General features: G+C 38.6%; 2 protein-coding genes across 3 annotated transcripts in view; one reads left to right on the top strand and one right to left on the bottom strand.

Annotated features, from left to right (window-relative positions):
- Positions 1–2,656, bottom strand: part of prodhb (proline dehydrogenase (oxidase) 1b) — a 49,721-nt gene extending 47,065 nt beyond the window's left edge. The window contains exons 1-2 of one of the 2 annotated variants that reach the window (XM_079872443.1): positions 2,640–2,656; positions 2,485–2,560 (exon numbers count right to left, since the gene is read on the bottom strand). The gene's annotated coding sequence lies outside the window, so the exon portion shown is untranslated. Of the gene's footprint in view, positions 1–2,484; positions 2,618–2,639 lie in introns of those variants that run through there. The other variant, XM_079872442.1, reaches the window with a different exon arrangement.
- Positions 1–13,617, top strand: part of scarf2 (scavenger receptor class F, member 2) — a 35,132-nt gene that overhangs the window by 15,295 nt on the left and 6,220 nt on the right. Inside the window, exons 8-9 of the mRNA XM_079872439.1 lie at positions 2,662–2,776; positions 4,891–5,015. Of these exons, the coding sequence (XP_079728565.1) occupies positions 2,662–2,776; positions 4,891–5,015 (240 nt within the window). The remainder of the gene's footprint in view (positions 1–2,661; positions 2,777–4,890; positions 5,016–13,617) is intronic.

Below are 13,617 nucleotides of genomic sequence, written 5' to 3'. Positions count from 1 at the left end.
TGATGAGGAAAGGTGTGGGTCAGGAGAGTTTTCACAGGGACTCGAGTGAAGGCAGAAATGATGTCATTGTGCCCGACCTTTGTGAGGCCTTCCTCGATCGCAGCTGTGCTTTCAGGACATGTGTTGATGTCCCCACACCACACACTACACCCGGACTGAGCTCCACACCTCTGTGAGCATAGAGCACAATTCAAAGAGTCAAATAGTCATCAGTTATTATGCTTTAACTGTTTTCAGTTGTTTTTTTCAGTAGCAAATGTTTGCACAAGAAATATTATGAAAGGAGCATTTGGGTTCAGCTGAAATTCATTTCGACTTCTTTTTGTAACCTCTGTTTGACAAAATTGCTGCAGACTGAGATTTCAGGTGCATTTAAACAAGGGGCTTTCGCCCAGGGTAGTTCTAGGAACTAGCCACCAGGGTGGTTCCCCGAGAACGAATGGTTCCTAACATTTTCCTGTTTGCGTTCGCACCGCCAGTAGGAACTCTGAAGTGACGTAAGCCACGCTTGTTGTTGTGACTTTTATTTTGATGGCGTGGCTGACCTTTATTTTGACGGTGCTGACAACGCCAGCCAGAGCCTGAGCACACAGTGCTGCTCGCATTCTCTGTGTTTATTAGTTTACGATCTGTCTAACAGTCCTGTCTAATACGTTATTATATAGAACTGTTACACAAAGAAATTAGACAGTATTTGAAAAGGTATTAGCGTTTGCCATGTGGTTAATCTATCCCTGTTTTCCATGTTCGTAGAGTTATTTACTGGAGTAAATATATAGGCTATAATCTGTGTGTACATGGCTTTTTAAAAAATTGCGGGTGCTGGTCTTTTGCGTGCGTTCGGCCAATCGCTGTACACTTACGTCACTGGTAGTTCCTGTAGTGCTGGTTTAGACCCTACTCTGAAGTAGAAGCTAAATTAGTTCCTCCAAAAGGAGTTCCTAGAACTAAAATTGTTCCTAGTTCCTGAAGGAAAAAAGGGTACTTCCGCCAATAGTTCTAGGAACTATGAAAAGGTTCCTCCGGTGTGAAAGCCTCTATAAACTTTGCACTCAAAGAAGCGATTTACCAATCACAACACACTGTTCCAGTCGACCAATCAGAGCATATTGTGCTTTTTTTTTCAGAAGGAGGGGCTTCATAGAGACAGGAACTAAACAGTGTTACTGACAGACTGGGGAGAGAGGAGCTGCAACAATGTCAAATATGAGAAAAATAATGTGTTTTTTTATTTTTTTATTTATTTTACATTAAATGTGAAAACCCATTCTAGTAGACCCCAAAAACAAAATCAAGACTTAATGGCCTCATTCATACACAGTTTATTATAAACATTTGTTCATGGCCTGCTGGTTGTGTTTATCTGGGTTTAAGTCGTTGCTTATGTTGCGTAAATATTAATAATGACATAACATATGTATATTGAACTAATAATTGGCCTTGGATGATCCAGATGAAAAGTATGGTGCATCCAACAGCAGAAATTCTTCATTGTCAGCAGTGCCAAGTTAAGCATCCCATCACTGTCTTTGTTTATGAACGGAAGAGCCAAATGGCCACACATTATGCTCCAGTGATAATGCCTGTTGGCAACAGATTCAAAGAAGCCAATGGCAGACTTCCTGCATCTCACAGGACACAACTGCTAGCTCTTAAACTCCTGAACTGGTGTGGGAATTTCAAATACATTTAGTTTAATTTAGGTACAATGTTCTTCTTTAGCATGGAAGAACTCAAGAAAATGTAAAAGCTGTTTTATTGGAAATGCCATTTGCAATGATGCAACATCAAATTATTCTTAGTATGAATTTTAGAATATGTGAAATATTACACAGCTCTCAGGAAGACTTTATTCTGATTACAGGATTCTGCCGGTTACTCATGAAGGTCATTAAACTTTATGCTGAGTAAACTTCAATAGCAGTGCAGTAAACAAATTAAAAAAGTAAAATAAAATAAAACATTCATTTAAAAAAATCTATGTGGTTTGTTCAGGCAAAAAAAAAAAAAAAAAAATGCTTTTTGAGTCACTGGATTTGGTTAATTTCTGTACAATGTTCTTTGGCAGGCAACATTTTATGAACATTTAAACTGTTTCATGTGAAATTCCATGTGCAATAATGTAACATGATTCTACAATTATTACATTTGCATTTACTGTATTACAGTCTGGTCAAATTTGGCATTCTGCAGTGTATTTATAAAGTTCATTAACTTTTATAGTGTGTAATCTTCAATATCACTATAATTTGTGACCACTAAATTGTATAATTGCCCCTCAATATGTCCAATATTTCATGTCAATTTATTGATTTATTTACTATGTGGTCATAGTCCTCAACCTGCCAAGAGTTTATTTTGTGATAGAGGTCCAACTGACTGCATTATCCCGTTTCGGATTCAAAGATGAAATACTGCTTTTAGGAATTCTATATTTTGAATTACTTCTTAAACTTTGAGCATTTAGAAGGAGGTCTCTCTTACCTGTTGTTCTGCTCACATCAATTGTACTTTGGTCTCCTACTGCTGCCATGTTTTCACTGAACACCCTCCATCTGTCCTGAAAAATGTGTCAAATTAAACAATTGAATGAATACACACATATGTTAGTGCCATTTGTTCTAAATTGCAAATTTTACACTCTCCGTCTGTCTCCCTCAGATCCTAATCAGCGGATGGGAGTAATAGCTGCTGGAACGCTGGTAACATTCCTGCTGGTGGTTCTTCTGTCTCTGCTGTGCTGCTGCTTCCTCTGTAGCAACAAAGACAACCGCAAGTGAGTGCAAATCAACACTAGTTTCTCAATCCTGTTCTTAGTCAGTCCCAGCCTTCTGAATGAAAAGTTAAAAGTTAAAACACTTTCTCCAGTTACAGTATATTGTGCTGAGACAATCACGAGTAAGTTCTTTTGTAGATTTTATGAAGGGTTTAACCATTGGACCTCATTCATGAAACTTTTGAAAATATGAGTAAATTTGTGCATTTTCCCTGAATACTTTCCTCTTGATATTTAAACATGTTTCAGTGGTTTATCATGCCTTAGGGTGTGTTCACACTTGGCATGTTTGGTTCGATTAAAACGTACCCTGGTGCGATTGCTCTGTTATTGTGGTTCATTGGATAAGTGTGAATGCCTTTTTTAACCCCGAACCCCCGCACCAAACAAGCGGACTGGGTCTTGGTCCGCTTCCAAACAAACTCTGGTGCGGTTCGAATGAAATATGAACGCAACACTGACCAAAGACATGTAAACGAACCAAAAACAGGACATGATGTCACAAGATGCAACCCTAAAAAGGACAGAATACTCAAGCTTACCTGTTTTTTCTCGTCATAGTCGTGATGTTGTCCATCACAGTTCGGTACAGGCATCAGAACCGCGACTCCTCGCAGCAGATCTTCATTTGTGTGTGACGGAGGGATTCCTGCCGCTGTGTTAACTCCTTTACACATTTATAAGCTCTTCACGAGTTCTCAGCTGGTCAAAATACCATCATATGTAGCTACGCACATACAACAAGCACATTTATCCCAGCACACAGCATTGGTTTGGATGTTCAACAAGTTTCGTCGCAAAATATACGTAATACAATTGTTTGGGTCTGAACCAAACGAGCCAAGTGAACCAAACTACAAATGTAAACACCCAAAGTTTGGTTAGTAAATGTAAGTAATTTTTTTTATTATTATTCGAAGTAAACAAAAGGTATTGAGTGTGTCAGATATACCCCTACCCCAATTAAATAATAATAAAATAAAAAGTTCTAGAAGAATTCGCAGCTGGTTCCTTCAAGATTTTCCTATGAGGTTTTATCATTTTTGAATGTATGATCCTGTAAACATAACTTGACGATACTTAGACGTTTTGTTCTAAAACGTACACCGCACACACTCACACCCCAAGCTGTCTTATCTAGTTACTTATTAAAAATGTCTGATTTCAAAAATGAACACAATTCCTTCAAAATTTGCGTTTTCACTATGGGTGTTAGTAAAACGTCAAAGAATAGTCAAGTTATGTTTACCACAGGCTTTTTTTCACACATAAATTGAAAAACCCCATAGGGAAATCTCAAAGGAATCAGCGGCGAATTAGTCTTCCGGGTTCTGACGTATTCCCTGCACCACTCTATAATATGCCAAGTTGCTGCTCAAGGAACCTTTTTTTATGAATAGAAAGTTCAAAAGAACTGCATTTATTTGAAATAGAAATCTATTGTAAACATAACTTCTTTACTGTCACATTCAATCAATGCATCTTTGCTGAATAAAACAGATATAAATGCCAAATAAGTTTCATCATAATTAATACAAGACTATTTAATAGGCATGAGTTTATCTATCAAATCTGAATTAACCAACAACAGCTTGAGTGGTACTGCTCACATAAACTGTGTGTGAACGTAACCAGATGTAGTGCTGTAAAACTGGATTGACAGCGGCGGTGTGAACGTGGCCATTGCGTCCATCTCAAACTCAGCCCTGGCAAAGAACTTCTTTTAACAAAGCCTGTCATCAGAATTGTTCACAGTTCGCTGAAGTGAAAGCCTCCTCTGTTCTCTGCAGTCAGTCGGGTAAACTCAAGACTCTCGTGTTCTAGAAATCACAGTCGGCTGTTTTCTTAAACTTTCCACCTTTTCTAAATGGCTGGAAAACTACAGAACGTAAGACCAACTGAGCCTAGATTTCCTCAGTTTGCCAGTGAGGCAGATGAATCCCTACATTTCTCCTTCATTTGAACAGTAAATCTATAATCTCTATGGTTTGATGGTGTATACCGTATGCAGTTAATGCTAGAAGGCTAACACTCTACAATAACACACACCAACCAATGTAGAATCCATTTCTGGGCAGTGTAATGTTGGTCTAACGTCACCCTTCCTCTTTCAGCCCTGACCAGGAAAACTCCACCAACAGCAAGAAGGCCAAAATAATCCTCTGTGGTGGATTCAGCCGAATCAGCACCAAACTCCCCAGAATCCCTCTGAGGAGACAGAAACTACCCAAAGTTGTTGGTATGTCCTCATTTTCCACCATCTAAAATTACATATGGTTCAGTGTGCCATGAGTAAACTGAACCACACAACAGATATGCACTTAATATGGTCTTCAATGGTTTAACAAAAACAGCATGTTTAGCAAGGATATTAGTGACATCCTTTTTCCTGATAGGGCATGTTTGAATGCAAATCCCCTTTAGCTGTCATTTTTAATATTGGCAACCTAAACATTAATTTAAAGGTGCAGTGTTGTTTTTTCTATGTAAATCTTTTCAAACCTAGTGCAGAGAGAACTACAAGATGCATTGTAGTTCAGCTAGATGGAGCGTAACTGAAGGAGGCAAGTCCTAAGTGACATTTTTAAAAGTTTAACACGTTTTTAATACGATATATCTTAAAAATAGTTCAGGGTGCTGATAAAACCAGCAAGCCGTCATGCAACATCCATCTGCGGACGCAATGCATGATTGTGTGAATGCTCCTTAATGGAAAATTGTGTCATTTAAAACATCCTTACATCGTTCCAAACCGTATGACTTTCTCTTTCTTCTGCGTAACATAAAAGAAGATATTTTGAAGAATGTTGGGAACCAAACAACATTGGACTACATTGTATTGTAGGGACATAAAAACACTAGGACATTTTGCAAAATTTCTTCTTTTATGTTCCATGACATGAGATTGTTAAACAACATGAGGATGTTAACAATTCAGATGTAATTTAATCATCCTCACGTCGTTCCAAACCTGTATGACTTTCTTCTGCGTAACATAAAAGAAAATATTTTGAAGAACCAAACATCATTGGACCCCATTGACTTCTATTGTAGGGAGTGAACTTTCCCTTTACATAAATCATTTGTTGGTTGACTTACCTATTTGGCACTTTCAAATCATTGCTGTGTTAAGTTGTTTGTGTTTGTTATATCAAAATCTGCCTCAACCAATTGGCGTGAGTTTGGGGCGGGGCTCACTGTTTGCCTGACCAATGGCAGATGGGGCAGTGGTTGGGAACCTGTTTGAAAGCAATAATAATTTCTGCAATTCTGTTTGGTGCCTCTACTGGCTAAAAGCCTCAGTCAGAATGAAAAGCACTCTGCGCTGACCCAAACAAAGTCTTTAGGGTTTCATCTGAATGGAATGCTCTGGGTGCACGTCTTATTTCCCTTGGCTCCATGTGAAGCTTCAAGTCCTTATTAATCTGTACCCAAACAGACATTAGTTTTCTTTTTCCCTGCATTTCTCCCCTCATTTCCCTATTTCTTATTAAAACAGACGGCTGGGAGCTGAATGTTCCCCCAATCAAAGACTCCTCTGTTTTTGCCAGGATGGAACCCCTGTGTGGAGTTCTTGTGGTTGAGGAACTGTATGGGCTGCTGCTGCCAGGAGCCGGTTTTAGAGACAATATTAAAGTGGCCATGCAAACATATTACACTTTTTTTAAGGAAGTTTGTTTGGAATATTCATTTTGGACTTGGATTCAGAGACCAAATCGTAAAAGGCACGGCATATTAAGTTAGCACTGCCAAACACTAAATTAAGTGAATTGGACTTTTTAAATATAGAAAAACGTGGGTTAGTTTTGCAGCGGTTTTTCTTTAGCATGCACAAAAACAAGAGGTCAAATGGTAACACTACAATAATTCTCATTTGTTAACATTAGTTAATGCATTAACTAACATGAACTAACAATGAGCAATATATATTTTACAGCATTTATTAACCTTTGTTATTGATAAATGAAGTTACTTCAAAGGGTGAGTTCACCCAAAAATGTTAATTCTGTCTTTAAAGGTAGGGTAGGCAATTTCGGAGCAGCTAGCAATAGCAAGCTAGCTCTGAAAGCATTTCTTAAAACAAATGAACACACAGCAGTGTCTGCACAGTCACGAGACATGGCGTGAACGCAGCATAAGCTTGTTGTTTTGGTCCAGGAGGAACTTAAAAATGTGGCTGCAGTTTGTTTGTGGCGCTCGGTGACTGTCTACAACTCTGCATAGCCTTAAGGAACGCGCGGATGACGTATGATATCTGTGCGAGCAGGGTTCGTGGAGGAATGGAAATACATATCTTGACAGGCAGGTAGGCATCGAATGCAAGGATTGGACGAACATTTTTTGGTCCTGTGACTTCCACAGAACATATTCACGTTTTAATATTTAGACCACTTCTATTATTGACTGCTATACGGATGTGAAGAGTTTCAACCAGTATAACAAAAAGTGTTTTTAAAAAAACATTACCTATCCTACCTTTAATTACTCACCGTAAGCCTTTCATTCATATTCGGAACACAAATGAAGATCTTTTTTAATGAAATCTGAGAGCTTTCTGTCCCTCCATTGACAGCCTACGCAACTACCATTTGCAAGGACCAGAAAAGTTTTACATGATAAAACCATAGATATTCCATTTAAAATGAAAGGTTTTTAGATATGAGATGATCTGACTTCTTACTGTACATCCACTAAAAATCATCAAAACACCAGTTGATTTAAAGTCATGGGTCATCTCCAAATCACAAGCAAAAATCCAAGTCCCAATCAAGGAAACAAGAGCTGGATTCTTCTTTTACAAAGAATATGGATGGCACAGCTTTAATTAAAACAAACAATACCCTAGTGTATGGGTAACAGGCGGTCACGGGAGAGCAGCATTTAGTTATTTAGTGACAGAGAGCCCGAGAGAAAGCCCAGAGCCATACTGTCCTCGAGAGACATGTGCTTCCACACTAATTTACCACATTACATAAGTTAAAGAGTCACTGCCATCAGACCCGGGTAAAGAAAAATCCTGTCTAAAACAATAATGTCACTGTTGGTTAGGGTTGAGTATGGTCTGCAGATTGTTTCAATAAACCCCCTCAAGCTGTAAAACCCTGGATAGACAACAAAGAACAAGCAAGTAGAAAAATCCAATAAGAAGATGGCACTTTAGCAGAAGAGATATGACCAGCGTTCGGCTCTCAAACATAAACTGGCCCTTTCATCCACGGACTTTATGAGAAAATTGATGGAGAATGCGTGTCTTTCATCTGACACATCAAAGAGTGTTAAATAACTCTGGAGACAACCAAAATCAACACCAAACAATGTTGCTTTTCACGCTCACTCTTGATTAGTTAAAAAAATGAGTTTCGCGATAGCATATGAGAGGGAGAACTGAAAGCAAACGCAGATGTAGCGTCTACCCCGTTCCCTTCCCCACCCCCTCGAACTTCTCACTTCAGGGGAGGAGCTGGATGAAAATATCATTCTCTCTTTCCCTCTTTTTTCCTCTTCCTCCTTTTCCTGTTGCGGTTCTGCTATCCTCATTGGCCGACTGCAGCAGTGAGGTCTGCTATTTTTCCCATATCTTTTCTTCCCCCACTTTTTTTTTTTTTTTTTTTTTTTGTTGAAACTCTACCCTCACAGGAGAGCAAATGGGGGGCTGGGGGTCTTTAGACAGGAAGTGACTAAATTTACCTCAGTGTGTTTCAGAGCCCTTTTTACTCCAACTAAAGCTGGTAATGACAGATTTAAGACAAAATGGACAAAAAAAGAATGAGAATGTTTATTCCCTCATCTCCTCTGGACCCACATTCTGTTTATCACCATGATTTAGGAAAAACACATTTCTACACCAGTGAAGTTAATCTGTCTTGAAACGAACAGTCATATCCGGATGATGTTTCACCCCTAAACCAAAAGAATGAGACAAGAAATTATATTTTATTCAAAGTATACACTGTATATATGTATATGTGTGTATATATATAGATATAGATATAGATATAGATATACACACACACACACACACACACACACACACACACACACACATATATATATATATATACACATTTATACACATATATAGACATACACAAACTGAATTTGATGAAATACTGACTTAAATAAAAAAAATAATGTTAAAGTATGCAAATACTTTAATGCTAATGTTAACATTACAAATTATTTTAATTTAAAGGTGAACTAAGTAACTTTTTTTACCTTAACTGAACAGCTTCGGAGTCATTGGAATGGTTATATTACTTATTTCGGGTTGAATGGTGGTCGTTTCGCACCCCCCTGGTGCCCGTGAGCGGAAAATACGCACTTGCAACTTTGAGCCGGCGGGCCGCCGGCCGCCGCGTCAGGAAGTCTCGTGTGATATCAGGTCTCGCGATGTAAACAATTGCTTTACGGCCAAAAGAAATCTGCTAAAATGCTGTCATTATTGCGCTCCCTCACGCTGTCCGAACCCGAATGAAGAAGACGTTTTAAAGAATGTCCCATCTGCTTTGATGTCGTTGATCTACTAGCCTCTGGTGTCTGAGAATCACCAACGAGTTTTTACAACAGTGTTGTCAAATATCTATTCCAAAGCTGTGGGGGGAGCTCTACAGAGAAACCTGCGAGCAAAAAGCGAGAATACAGCGAAGAAATCCCGAAGCTACTGAGTGCTGCTTTAACTGACACTATAGTCAGGGGTGCACATAACTGGTGCGCATGCATGGTAAAAATAAACGATGCGCAGCAGAAAACGTGGAGGGAGCACTTTTGAGTACCAGCATTCTTGGGGACAGGGCCACGTTTACTTTACCATCTCTGGTAAGATCGCCATCTTGATGATAAGTGTGTCCATTAATTATTAGGGGTGCAACAGATCGCAGCTGATCTGTGATCTGCACGGACCAGGCCCCACGGTTCGGCAAGCATGTGATTCGCGGATTAACTGCCAAGTTTAACCATCATAGATTGAAAGTTTATCATTTGGACGTCTTTTGTCTTGCCAACTTACACATTCAAACGATTTTAAACGCGGAAGAAGAGGCGTAAATCGGGACTCAGGCACTGTTATCCGTATGCTTAGCCGCACACACCCGAAACGCGCGCACACAGAGAGAAATAGAGAGACGCGATTCAGACTGCTCTCAAACACCGAACTGATTCCTCTTTCACGTTTACTTGCGTTTGAACTGACACATACACACAAAATTACGTCCAAATACCCGTCTCGGCAAGTGTTCTCTCGGTTGTGTCATGAGTGAACAGTTGAGAAAGAAACCGGATGTGTGACAGTATATTCAGTCCATGCATTCTGTCTTAAAGTGACAGCAGCCTAATATTCCTGCTGATGTCTGTCATTAATGTTGATAAAATAAAAAAAATATGAACCTGTATTTAATTTCTACAGTGAACAAAACTTGTAGGATAACGTAAAGTGTGAGTACCAAGCAGCATCTCCATGTGCTTCCTTGACAACCAGACCAAAAAAAGTTTTGTGCACCCCTGACTATAGTATTATGGTACACTGTAGAGTTGTATCTTTCTGATCTATAAATCACCATTAGCTTTGTTTCCACCCACCTATTTTAATGTGCATTTTGAGATATTGCAAAAAAAAAAAAAAAAAAGAAAGCTGGATGGAAAGACAAGATGCACATAAATTCTAAAATTGCTCATTAAAAAAACTTCAATTGAGGCAGATACATTTTTTATCCGATAAGACATGTCCATAAACTACGATGGAAACACATTTACTGAATAAATCCCTCGTTGCGCAACAAAAAAAAACCTCACGTGACTTTGCCTCAACAGTGGATGTGATTGGATAACTGGACTAACCAGCGCGGATCACTTTCATCACACAGCATCTCAAATGTTGGTTTGGTCATTCTGAAATGCCTGAGCCAAAGTCTGTCATCAAAATAATTTTTTTATTCCCCTCCCAGAAGCGTCTCACATGATTGCGTTCCCAAACACAAAGCATCCGAACACAAGATAACATGACAGCGTTTATAGCATTTCGTCTGCATGATCTGAGACACAAGTCATTTATGATGTAGGAAAAAAAGAGTCACAGTGGCTTCCATTTTTGTTACAGATATTTTGAACCAGTTCCCAGAAAGTGACGATTTTGTTCTCTTGAACACAAGGAATGGAAATGCCGCTTTATTCTCAAATGTTTTATGCAGTATTCCAATTTTGCGCATAAGTAAAATTTGCAACTTTGGAGGGAAAAATAGCTATTGACAATAATGGGAATTACAAATAAAATAAAAGTTAAATATCTGGATGCATTACATTGGGAGGGGGGAGGGGGTTTGCTTAAATTTCATGAAAATAATGTCAATGCAAAAAATTCTTAATAGTTATTTTTCCTTTTGATTTTGAGATGTTTTGTGAGATTTGCCCATTTACTTTTTACTTCTATATAATTTAATCCTAATTCATTTCCATGTTCTCAGATATTTAACTACAAACAACGAAACACGTTAAGAACGAGCATTGAACATTGTTCCTTGCAAGCTCTTGATCTAAATGTCTTTCAGTCCAAGTCTATAAACATGTTTCTGGAGAGGCGTCAGAGAGACAGGCCACCTGTTGCCCTACACCAGAGTACTTTCTGCAGCTGTGGGGACTAATGCAGCTGGGATGTTCCAGTAATGTACTTTTGTTCAAGGCCCATATAGCAGAGGGTGGGCTGCCAGACCGGTCTAAGTCTCAGTCTCTGTCTCTGACAAGACAGCAGTTGTCCGATGTCAGAAAATGGCTTAGTAACAACACTATGTCTGTTTGCATGCATCTCCATCATACATGTCATGCCATTTCATGGTGCGGTGAGTCCCACAGGGGACTCGTGAATCTGCATGATGAGAATGCTGGTGACATGAACAGCAGTGAACAGAGAAGATATTCCTGTAACATTGCGGGAAACTTCTTCCAGCATTTACAGCTGCTTGGAAAAAGGATAAAGTATGGAATGTAAATTGTTTCATTGAAGGCAAAACTCCAAAAATGCAGTTTTATATCTCTGTGGTTTTTACTGCTATGTGCTGTTGAAATGTTTATTTTTGCAAATTTACTTTCAAAGCTTTGTTTTCCACACTGGGAGAATGTTAGAATAAACGCTTTGCTAGCCGATTGCAAAAGCTTGAGTGTTTCTGAGTGAAGCGCACATGCTAAAACCCAACATGAAAGTTCACTTTTTTCCAGTTCTCGAGTGTTATTTACTTTAAGGTTGAGTGTTGAAACTAAACTAAACTACATGTAAAACTACCAGCAACAAGAAGCAAAGGCTGTGATTGAATGACGAATATAGACTGTTGATATAGACAGTTGCACGCAGGTGCAGAGCGCACGTGCTAGTTGACAGTCGCCTCTAGTCCTTTTGGTGTGTTCAAGCGCAGCTTTTTGGCCCAGACGCAGCCGACGCGAGGAGACAACAGTCGGCCGCTGGTTTTGTTGCCGCTTGTTCTTTGACGTTATGGCCTTAAAGGGTTAGTTCACCCAAAAAGAAAAATTATGTCATTAAATACTCACCCTCATGTTGTTCCAAACCTGCAAGACTTTTGTTCATCTTCAAAACACAAATCAAGATCTTTTTAATGAAATCTGAGAGCTTTCTGACCCTCCATTGACAGCCTACACAACTACCACTTTCAAGCCCCAGAAAGGTAGTAAAGACATCATTAAAAGTAATCCTTGTGACTCCAGTGGTTTAAGCTCAATTTTATGAAGTGATGGCAATTTGGTAACAAATTACCATGTTATTTTTAAAATATTAATCTCCAACACACACGCGCGTTTACAAGAGCACCATGACGCATGCGTGTTGTATTGACGATGCATTTCATAGTGAAACTGGACATTTAATAAGAGAAAATGTGGATGAACATGTTTTTATCCACCAGGAGTTGATTAGATTGTGGAAAGTGGCCGTTACATACCAGATTTTTGGAGGGGAGGGGCTAAAAAATAAGTGGGCTTGGTGATGTCACCTGAAAAGGAAAGTTGTTTCAGAGACACAGAAAGTTATTATATTATTGAAAAATCATGCTTATGTATACAAAGTGCATATAAAAAACATGTAGCCTATAAAAAGTAAATGAAGTTGATTTTGAATGCATGTTTACTTGAAAGAGATCTTCTGATCTTGCCTAGAAGGTATTGCACGGCCAAATAGCCAAAAGAGCAGTGTGAGAGAGGCGTAACCAGGCCAAGAGAATGTGGTTAGCATCTACTCTAGTTCCTCCTGGCTGAGAGGAGATGTGAGCAGCAAGCCACAGGAATCCCGAGCTGACCATCTTTTCGAAGTCAGCATGAATGCATCATCACATGAAAGTGGGCGGAAGGAAGCGGCCTCTTGAAAACCACCGTGACCTTCATTAGGACCACAGTCACATGCAGGAGAACTGGGCAAAAAGTTACCACTGTATATTTGCAAACTTTTGCAATTAGTTAGACAGCATTTTCAGTTCCATACAAGCTGTTGTTAAAAGAATCCAACACAAGCATCAGTTAAAAAGATAAACATTAAAAAGAACACATTATTTAAAACTACATACTATTTGTACTGAATTTTAGAAAATACAATTTTAAATGATGTATATACAGTTTTGTTAATCAATCCAAAAAACACTTTATTCTTTGACAATAATGGAAGTAAGCTTTTTGAAAAACGCTTATGTTTTTTTTTGAGTGCTGGGCAACGATTAATCACATCCAAAATAAAAGTTTGTGTTTACATAATATATGTTTGTGTACATTGTATAATTATTTTGTGTATATAAATACACACATACGCATATATACATATATATTTATACATAATTTGTATTATATATAAATAA

Source organism: Squalius cephalus, assembly GCF_949319135.1.
Source record: "Squalius cephalus genome assembly, chromosome: 5".
NCBI lineage: Eukaryota > Metazoa > Chordata > Actinopteri > Cypriniformes > Leuciscidae > Squalius > Squalius cephalus.
This window is presented reverse-complemented; position numbering and strand designations above follow the sequence as displayed.